Raw genomic sequence first — 9,678 nt, 5'->3', positions numbered from 1 at the left:
CTTCATCAGATTAGCCTGCATGCGCGAGGAAGTGTGCAAAGCCTGGATGTGGTCTTCATTATGTGAGAAGATGATTTACAGTCAAAGTAGCTCAATGATAGTGTAGTAAAGCCAGTTTCTCCATGATTTCACTTGACTCCTGTTGAATAGCTCTGATTGCTGCTTGTGTAGTCTGTAAAGTGCAGCTAGACTTCACAAACACTCAAAGCAAAACAGTCACTAACAAAATTATTTTAATGGCGCTGAATAATTCATTGATTTCAGATTATGCATGGTGTGTTTTGATTGGACGCACAAATTATCATTTTAAAAAAAGTGCATTACAGAGCCGTGTTGTTGAGAATGGAGAAATGGTTATAATCATCTCCAGTGTGTAATAAAACAAGCCTTAATGGCAAGACTTGGCTCAGACCAAACCTTGTCTCGACTGTATACTTGGCAGCATTCAGAGACATCAAATACAGCCAAATCAAAGCAGCTGTCAGTGTTCCTGCAGATAGTGTTATATTTCTTTTTGTTGTTTGCTGCCCACATACTGTACACTGGAGCTGTTGTAGGACCACGATCTTTGTACCACTGAAGCAAAGCCAGTCACAATAAGGTCAGCTTCACATTTCTACTGAAATATCTGCGATATTTTTTGCTGTGAAGGACAGCAGCAAGTTTTAGGCAAATCAGCAGTGTTTTTCTCCCGTTCTTGCTCTCAATCACCATGGTGATCCCCCTCCTTCCTTGTCGCCCGCTCCTCCATCCGCCTCCACACCTTCATCTCCACCTCCACCCCACCCCTTTCGCTTTTTCTTCTTCTTTTTCTTCTTTTCATCTTCCACCTTATACTTCAGTCTTCTCACAGGGTCGCTGAAGCTGCGCATGGACTTCTCCTCAAAGTCCTCTTTGTTCATGAAGTTCCTGTCAATGAGTTCTGCTGCCTCCTGCCAGTTGTGGTAGCAGTCTGTTCCAAGGCGGAGTATCTCATCCACGGCGTTAGGGATGAGGATGGAGCAGTCGGGACGCAGCACCAACACTGTGGGCACCTCCTCCACGTTAAACATAGCCTCCAGCTCCCTGCGGAAACACACACACACACTAGCATAGAGCTAATGGATTTACATTACCATCACCCACTAGCAGGTTATATACACTTCTAACTGGCTAATCTCACACACCTCCTGTAGGGGTCCTCATAGGCCAGGAACAGGCACCTTTTGGGGAGCTCTTTGAGGAAACCTTCTTGCTCTTCCTCTGACTGGTCCAAACTAGAGAGTGAAAGGGATATACTCCAGTAAAAATTACTCCCAATGTCATTTTTACATTTTTACATTCGAGCTAGAGACAAGGTTAGTTTAATAAAGTAACAGAGGAGAAAATCTATTCCAGTGTTAGACGCTACAGTTCTAATAAACACCTATATGTGTGCCTCTGTGTGTTTTACCTAATGTACAGGAGAACCAGCTGAGCAGCACGATCCACGTAGAACTCATCTGTCAACTGTTTGTAGAAGTCAGAGAGCGTGGGCGCAAACTGCCTGCAGGTCTCACACGTAGCAGAAGCAAAGAAGAGCATCAGGATTCGGTTCTGCAGGCGCATGATGATCTCACGCTCTGTGTCCAGCTCATCTTGGTCCTTGTTGTTCTTTAACAGGACCCGGTCAATGAATAAGTCCACCATGATGAAGGGGTGCTACAAAGGGAGAAGCAAAGCTACTAATATGCTTTGGATTAATCAAGAAAGAGTAGGCACATCACCGCTAATCATGATAGCTCAAACCATGTAGCATAACACACATTAGAATATTAAAGGCTTCACAATAGCAGTAAAAAGTCTTGACATTTGGAAATATTTATCTGGGCGATTTTAATGGTTTTGCCTTGTGTTTCACTGTATGTTTCTACTCTCCCAAATCGATTACAGTAATCATATATAATCTCGCTTGCTGTTAAATCGGATAATCCTCACAGTTGCTTACCTCTAACAAATATTATCTCTCCTTGAGGCAGCAAATCCAAAAAGAAAATAGCCTTCAAAATCTAGCCTTATATTTCTTTTCACCTCTTCCTTTATCACACTAGAATCACTTCCCAGTCTGCCAGTTCGTATCACATTCCCTCATTCGCCTTCACCTTGGTGGCAGTAGCTGCTCACTACCTCTTCTTTTGTGTCCCTGCTCTCCACCTCCCCTCATATGTCTGGGAGGGAGGGATTGAAAGACAAGGTGACAGAGGGACAAGGAACATGAAGTGCTCGCACTGATGGTGTGTGTATGTGAAAGCAGTGACTGAACAATCAAGTCTGTCTGAATAAAGAGCGAAGAAATTACAGAATGAGAGACATGCTTAAAAGAAGAAAAAGAACCTTAATGAAGTGAGCCACTGTGAGACCTTTAATATTCAGTAATTAATGGAATAGCAGAGCCGCAGGGAATATGTGCGTAGTGATAGTTTGATTTGCTCTACTGGGAACACTACAATATGGCCATGAAAGCACAGCAGTGATACAGGCACTGTTTATATTAAAAGAATAGAGAATTTAATGATTTTGGAGAGCATACAATTCACATTTAACTATGCAATAACAAAGTGCAAACTCTGAGGAGACGTAGTTAATAAAGAATAGTAAAGACAAATAACAGTGTTATGAAAGTAAATAACACACTGACAAGACATTAATTTCAGTTACAAAACAAGCAGGCGCCAGCACCTAAATGTAGCCAAAAAATGCAATTACATGTATATTTTTAGGGTTTTTTTGCCCAAATATTATTCAAAAAAACAGTGTGGTTGAAAATAGTTGCCTGTTTACATATCCAGCAGATATCAGTCTATGTATCTGATTAATTTAAGCCTGTTACCTGTTTTTAGCATTCACTTTTGTCTCCCCTCCCCAGTGAGAAAATATTATATCTTGACTGTTAGCTGCAGAAAGCTGGACTTTTTTCACCAGCTAATTTCTCGTCTTGTTTCTTTATCATGCTGAGCAGCACACGTACATTCCACTGATTATTAGCTCAGAAAACAGCTGCCTGATGCTGCTGGAAATGGAGCTGATATGTCTTGAATTACTTTGCCAGAAGAATTATATTGTCAGTAGAAAGGGTAAAGAAGAGGGAAGAAAGTCTGTAGAGTTGCACAGCTGGAGTAGCCAGTATACACGTGAGTCCTCTCTTGCTATACACAGTAATTTGATCCTAAGTCAATAAGAAGGTATTGATTTGTAGAGCTTTAGATTGGAATCCTGGGGATCGATACTCACACATTTAGTCAGGATTGGTTTGTACATGTTTGTGTTTTCTGAATAAAAACAGTGGCATCTCTTGTGGTAGTGAATATCACCAACTGAATAGTAGCAACAAAATATAAAGAAAAGAAAAAACACCATCAACATATACAGTAGGTATCCACAACAACAGATGAGCAGTAATAGTAGATGTTAGTTTCAAACAGTCTGCTTTATAGCGTACATCTGCTCTCTGCTTGTTTTGGGGTTTTTTAAGAAAAGGAAATTTGTTTTCATCTTATGCAACATTAAAGTGAGTCTCAAAATGGTTAATAAAAAGAAGCGCAACAGATTATTCTTGTTCTAGGAAATGAAGGCTATTCCACTCAGGAAATTAACAAAAAAACAAAACAAAACTGTATTGTTCCCTACAATGGCGTGCACCAACCTAACCCTACAAAGAAGATCCCAAGCTGGTTCTAACTTGATTAGAAAGAGAAGCTGGAAGCCAGAGTGCAAAACTGTGCAAGACAACAACTGCATCAGAGTCTTTGACTTGAGAAAAAACACCTCACAGAGCCAGATTGTGCTGGTTTGTAAAACGATTAGTGCACACAGTATGAAAATCTATCTATCTATCTATCTATCTACAGTGGGGCAAAAAAGTATTTAGTCAGCCACCGATTGTGCAAGTTCCCCCACTTAAAATGAGGACAGAGGTCAGTAATTTGCACCAGAGGTACACTTCAACTGTGAGAGACAGAATGTGAAAAAAAATCCATGAATCCACATGGTAGGATTTGTAAAGAATTTATTCGTAAATTAGGGTGGAAAATAAGTATTTGGTCAATAACAAAAATACAACTCAATACTTTGTAACATAACCTTTGTTGGCAATAACAGAGGTCAAACGTTTACTATAGGTCCTTACCAGGTTTGCACACACAGTAGCTGGTATTTTGGCCCATTCCTCCATGCAGATCTTCTCGAGAGCAGTGATGTTTTGGGGCTGTCGCCGAGCAACACGGACTTTCAACTCCCGCCACAGATTTTCTATGGGGTTGAGGTCTGGAGACTGGCTAGGCCACTCCAGGACTTTCAAATGCTTCTTACGGAGCCACTCCTTTGTTGCCCGGGCGGTGTGTTTTGGATCATTGTCATGTTGGAAGACCCAGCCTCGTTTCATCTTCAAAGTTCTCACTGATGGAAGGAGGTTTTGGCTCAAAATCTCACGATACATGGCCCCATTCATTCTGTCCTTAACACGGATCAGTCGTCCTGTTCCCTTGGCAGAAAAACAGCCCCATAGCATGATGTTTCCACCCCCATGCTTCACAGTAGGTATGGCGTTCTTGGGATGCAACTCAGTATTCTTCTTCCTCCAAACACGATGAGTTGAGTTTATACCAAAAAGTTCTACTTTGGTTTCATCTGACCACATGACATTCTCCCAATCCTCTGCTGTATCATCCATGTGCTCTCTGGCAAACTTCAGACGGGCCTGGACATGCACTGGCTTCAGCAGCGGAACACGTCTGGCACTGCGGGATGTGATTCCCTGCCGTTGTAGTGTGTTACTGATGGTGACCTTTGTTACTTTGGTCCCAGCTCTCTGCAGGTCATTCACCAGGTCCCCCCGTGTGGTTCTGGGATCTTTGCTCACCGTTCTCATGATCATTTTGACCCCACGGGATGAGATCTTGCGTGGAGCCCCAGATCGAGGGAGATTATCAGTGGTCTTGTATGTCTTCCATTTTCTGATGATTGCTCCCACAGTTGATTTTTTCACACCAAGCTGCTTGCCTATTGTAGATTCACTCTTCCCAGTCTGGTGCAGGTCTACAATACTTTTCCTGGTGTCCTTCGAAAGCTCTTTGGTCTTGGCCATGGCGGAGTTTGGAGTCTGACTGTTTGAGGCTGTGGACAGGTGTCTTTTATACAGATGATGAGTTCAAACAGGTGCCATTCATACAGGTAACGAGTGGGGGACAGAAAAGCTTCTTACAGAAGACGTTACAGGTCTGTGAGAACCAGAGATTTTCCATGTTTGAGGTGACCAAATACTTATTTTCCACCCTAATTTACGAATAAATTCTTTACAAATCCTACCATGTGAATTCATGGATTTTTTTTTCACATTCTGTCTCTCACAGTTGAAGTGTACCTCTGGTGCAAATTACTGACCTCTGTCATCATTTTAAGTGGGGGAACTTGCACAATCGGTGGCTGACTAAATACTTTTTTGCCCCACTGTATCTATCTATCTATCTATCTATCTATCTATCTATCTATCTATCTATCTATCTATCTATCTATCTATCTATCTATCTATCTATCTATCTATCTATCTATCTATCTATATATGGCACACCAAGAAAAACTGGTAAAATAAACTTAAACTCAAAAACAAAGACTGATGGTTGTTGAAAAAACAGTTCCCGGTTATTATTCATCCATCCATCCATCTTCTCACTGGTATCCAAATTCAGGGTCATGAGGGGGCTGTAGCCAGTCCCAGCTATAACAGGGTACACCCTGGACAGGTCAGCAATTTATTGCACAGCTAACGCATAGAGACAGGCAACCATCCACACTCACAGGGAATTTAGATTCACAAATTAACCTAAACCCACTCATGTCTTTGGAGTGTTGGAGAAAGCCAGACCACCCAAACACAGAGAGAGCATGCAAGCTCTACATAAATTCATATTCATAAATTCCTTATTATGAATTAAAGCAGTTAATCTTGATAACATTTCTGATCAATTTTCTGGAACAGCAGATAAAAATTTCTTTCTAAAACAAAAATATTTCTCCTAAATGTCTGAGTGATAACATACAGAATATATTATATGATATATGTTTTCCTCATCTTATCCTCCAGGTATTGTTATCTCCCTCATTTCTCTTGGTATCCCATGCTCCATCTTTCTCCTCTTCATTTCCATCTTTTCCCTTCCCCCATAACTTCCACCATCTCTTTTTGCGTTTGTCGTCCTCTGTCTTGTACTTGAGCCTCCTCACAGGGTCAGTGGCACTGCGCAAGTTAAGGTTGTCAAACTCCTCGTTGAGCATGAAGCTCCTTTCAACAAGCTCGGCCGATTCCTGCCAGTTTTGGAAACAGTCACAGCCGAAACGACAGATGTCCCGCACAGCGTTTGGAGAGAGGACAGAGCCGTCGGGACGCAGGACCACTATTGTTGGTACATCCTTCACTTTAAACATGGTCTGCAGTTCCCTGAAAAACAGAAGTAGACTGGCATGAAAATATACTCTAATTTTGTACAAAGAGTGATGTGGTCCTCCAGACTAGGTGCACTGACAAACAGCTTAAATATATGCACATATATTTAAACACTCACTTCCTGTATGGGTCCTCAAAGGCCAGAAACAGAACCTTTTTGTGCAGCTCTTTGAGGAATTTTTCCTGTTTCTCCTCTGATTGGTCCAAACTAGAGAGAGAAATCTGGAAATCTCAAAACTGATCAAATAGATATATTTATGTAACTGCATATGTATAAGACAGATATATAGATTAAAAAAGATGTGGGAACCTGATGTAGATGAGTGCGAGCAGTTTCGGGTATTCGATGTATGCTGGATCTTTCACTCTCTTAAAGAAGTCGTTCAGAACAGGCACAAACTTCAGGCACTTTTCACATTCAGCAGATGCAAAGAACAGCATGACGATGCGATTTTCGAGAATCCCCATGATCTCACGCTCAGTGTTGAGTTCGTCTTGGTCCCAGTTGTTCTCGATGAGAACTCGGTTTAGGAAAAGGTCAACCATGATGAAAGACAGGAATGTAAAAGGATGAAGGCCCTCTGTGGAAACAAGGAGGGTTAGATGAAGTTTTATGTACATACGTTCAACAATATGCATGTGTGGTGGCTTGTACAGCACAGTCCTGAAATAATGACTTTTTTTTTTTCCTATCTGTTGCATCCATAAATGTTTCATTTTGCAAACTGTGATTGAGGCTGACATTAGTGTGAAACCCCTGAGACCCTGTGTAGTCACAGGGCATTGAATTTCAGGTTTTCAGTACTTCACTCTGCTCAATAAAGTGTTTTATACTTTGTAGACGTCACTGTTTTGTGCAGTAAAATGAACCCATTGTCCACACTTGAGGACACACTTTTCATAGGTAATGTTTTGTTTTTAGACCTGTCAGGTCCGACTGATCCCAAATAGCTACGAGAAATAGAAAATCCATCCAAAACAAGAGCTGAGGTCTCAGGATGTTAAATCTGAAATATTTTAGTGTCTTGTGAATTTCAACAAATATGCACGACAAAATAAGCAAGAATCAAGTTTGGAGTGTCTGTGACATTTTGGGTGCACTTACAGGTGAATCCGGAGCATTGCTACTGCCCACGCAAAACAAAAAACAGTCAAAACAAGTTTGACAGATTATTTGTGCTCATGTTGGATTCCATCAGCATCAAAGAATAATTAGGAACATCTGCTTCAGGGCCTTTAAAGCTTAAAAAATGCTAGAACCATTTTTCAAAATGTCACTGCTTTGGTGTTTTAGAGGTACAATCTGTAGACAGTGGTTACATCTATCCTGAACAAATTACTTTTGTTTACACAAAAAGTTTTTTGATTTTTTTTTTTTCGAGGGGGGGAATTTCAAACAAAGCATGAGCTGAGTCACTATTGCATCCTACTGTGACCGAACAGCAAATGGTAATTTACATGAAAATAATGAATGATTACCCCACACTGGTGTATAAAAAATTGATCCAGAGGGACCGATACCACATTTTGTTCTTAATCGTGACGATTTAGCGGAAGGAAAGCAGCAGTTCCAATTATTTTGTCAAAAATTATTTCAGTTTGGCCAGTTATTAGGATGCCACCATTACGAACCAGCAGGCCAGGTCCCTAAATTGGGAGTAATTGTTTGATAAATGCTGGTTCCTTTTAAAGGAGCAAATTTTACGATTTATAAAAAAAATTTAAAAAAGGAAACTTCCTGTTGTCCCATTGAAACACGGTAATTTGACAAACTGACAATACAACAGCCCAGCTAGAACGAGTTAGTCAGTATGAATAAAGCTTTTATGAAATGGTGTTTTCCAAGAGACAACTTATGGTTCAGAACAAACAAAAAAAAGACCCATAAGAGATAAATTTCAGATATAGAAATACAGTTCAGGCCAAAAAGCTAAGAAATATGCTTTATCTGTCTTGCCCAGCCTGTATTTCTGTTGCAGAAGTTGCTGCTGGCTGTGAATTGACAGCGATAACCTCACAAATTAGATTTGGCTCTGTGGCTTTGAGCTGTGCCAGATCTATTTGAGACTACCATTCTGCACTGAAACGTCCAAGGCTAATGTAGGAGAAATACATCTGAAATTGAGCAGCACTGGACCTTACCTGGAAAAAAAAAGAGGATTTACTGTAAGGCTTAGAAAGGTCAAAACTTAAATCTTACATTTGGAAAAGTTATTTCACAATAATCTGCTTCACTTTTCGAAGCTGATCAATAGCTCCTGATATACACTAGCAAGACTGCCGTGTCTTGTTAGAAGCTAATTTAATAGGCCATCAATCTTTGTACGTGCAGTGGCAGCTAAATATACACAAGTAATTTACCTCACCTTGAAACTCCTCGGCTCTCACAAAAAAAAAACATAGAGGGAATCCAGATTTTCTCCTGTCTTTCAAGACATTATATTGTTTCATATGCCTTTTCCCCCCTCTTCCCTTAAATCCTGTGAAGCTTGTTATTTTAGTGGCACCTTTCACTGTGTCTTCACCCCTTTCTCTGTAATTTGTTCACCCTGCACTCTGTGGTCCTCGAAGGGAGATTACAGATAGCTGGAGGTGTGGCAGTGCTGTAATTGAGGGGCAGAGGATGTGTGTGTATGTGAGTGTGCCCTAAAACACCAGCTAAACACTAGAAATCTTATTACTTAAAGACAAGAAGGGAGCGAGTAAAGGAGGGATGGAAAAAGAAGACAAATTGGATTGCAAAGGTAGGATGGGCTTGTTTCAATCTTCCCTTCGCAGCTTAATTTTCTGGCTCGAGTCTGATATCACCCATTAAGCCATCAAAGCATAATACTGATTCTTCTGTATCCTGTTTTTAAGGCTGATTTAACAGGCAGGGTGCAGAATTAACTGAGAGAGTGAATAGTTTTGAGCCTGGTTCCGGTGAACTCCAAGCTGTGCTGTAGGAAAGTGCTTAGCGAGCTGCAGAGGCACTTGCAGAAAGTACCCGGGTTAATCTCAGGGAGAGGGTTGAGGTAAATATAGAGAGAGAGGGAGAGAGCCCTAATAGGATTAGTCTGAGTCACACAGACATGCGTCACTGCACATGAATGCACAAAAACACGCACACATGCATACGCTCCTTTGAATAATACATGCTTTGGATATGTGACCAAATGCACACAACACATGCTGAAGCTTTTTTTTTTTTTTTAGGTGAGCCTAGAAGCATGGCTGTACTG

At 40.9% G+C, this 9,678-nt stretch overlaps 2 protein-coding genes across 2 annotated transcripts; both read right to left on the bottom strand.

Annotated features, from left to right (window-relative positions):
• Nucleotides 1-216: 216 nt before the first annotated feature.
• On the bottom strand, nt 217-3,927 carry nxnl1 (nucleoredoxin like 1). Its single transcript, XM_004539102.3, has 4 exons — nt 1,967-3,927; nt 1,433-1,680; nt 1,167-1,256; nt 217-1,065 (listed from the first exon to the last, which is right to left on the bottom strand). The coding sequence occupies exons 2-4, from the start codon at nt 1,666-1,668 to the stop codon at nt 708-710; spliced, it is 684 nt and encodes a 227-aa protein (XP_004539159.1). The 5' UTR covers nt 1,669-1,680; nt 1,967-3,927; the 3' UTR covers nt 217-707.
• A 1,575-nt stretch (nt 3,928-5,502) lies between these two features.
• Nucleotides 5,503-9,098, bottom strand: LOC101487876 (nucleoredoxin-like protein 1). The gene is made up of 4 exons (XM_004539107.6): nt 8,824-9,098; nt 6,768-7,038; nt 6,576-6,665; nt 5,503-6,451 (listed from the first exon to the last, which is right to left on the bottom strand). Exons 1-4 carry the CDS (start codon nt 8,906-8,908, stop codon nt 6,082-6,084), a joined length of 816 nt encoding a protein of 271 aa, XP_004539164.2. The 5' UTR covers nt 8,909-9,098; the 3' UTR covers nt 5,503-6,081.
• Between the last annotated feature and the right edge of the window lie 580 nt (nt 9,099-9,678).

This window comes from Maylandia zebra, linkage group LG6, assembly GCF_041146795.1.
Source record: "Maylandia zebra isolate NMK-2024a linkage group LG6, Mzebra_GT3a, whole genome shotgun sequence".
Taxonomy (NCBI): Eukaryota; Metazoa; Chordata; class Actinopteri; order Cichliformes; family Cichlidae; genus Maylandia; species Maylandia zebra.
The sequence above is the reverse complement of the archived record's forward strand: the minus strand, read 5'-3'. Positions and strand labels throughout refer to the sequence as shown.

What these genes read in the sequence shown, in the direction of transcription:
- nxnl1 (XM_004539102.3), bottom strand. Translation starts at nt 1,668, where the DNA reads ATGGTGGACTTATTCATTGACCGGGTCCTGTTAAAGAACAACAAGGAC. An exon ending in CTGGTTCTCCTGTACATTAG is followed by an intron (nt 1,257 to 1,432) that starts GTAAAACACACA and finishes TTCACTCTCTAG; the next exon opens with TTTGGACCAGTCAGAGGAAG. An exon ending in TATGAGGACCCCTACAGGAG is followed by an intron (nt 1,066 to 1,166) that starts GTGTGTGAGATT and finishes GTGTTTCCGCAG; the next exon opens with GGAGCTGGAGGCTATGTTTA.
- LOC101487876 (XM_004539107.6), bottom strand. Translation starts at nt 8,908, where the DNA reads ATGAAACAATATAATGTCTTGAAAGACAGGAGAAAATCTGGATTCCCT. An exon ending in CTCGCACTCATCTACATCAG is followed by an intron (nt 6,666 to 6,767) that starts GTTCCCACATCT and finishes TTCTCTCTCTAG; the next exon opens with TTTGGACCAATCAGAGGAGA. An exon ending in TTTGAGGACCCATACAGGAA is followed by an intron (nt 6,452 to 6,575) that starts GTGAGTGTTTAA and finishes TCTGTTTTTCAG; the next exon opens with GGAACTGCAGACCATGTTTA.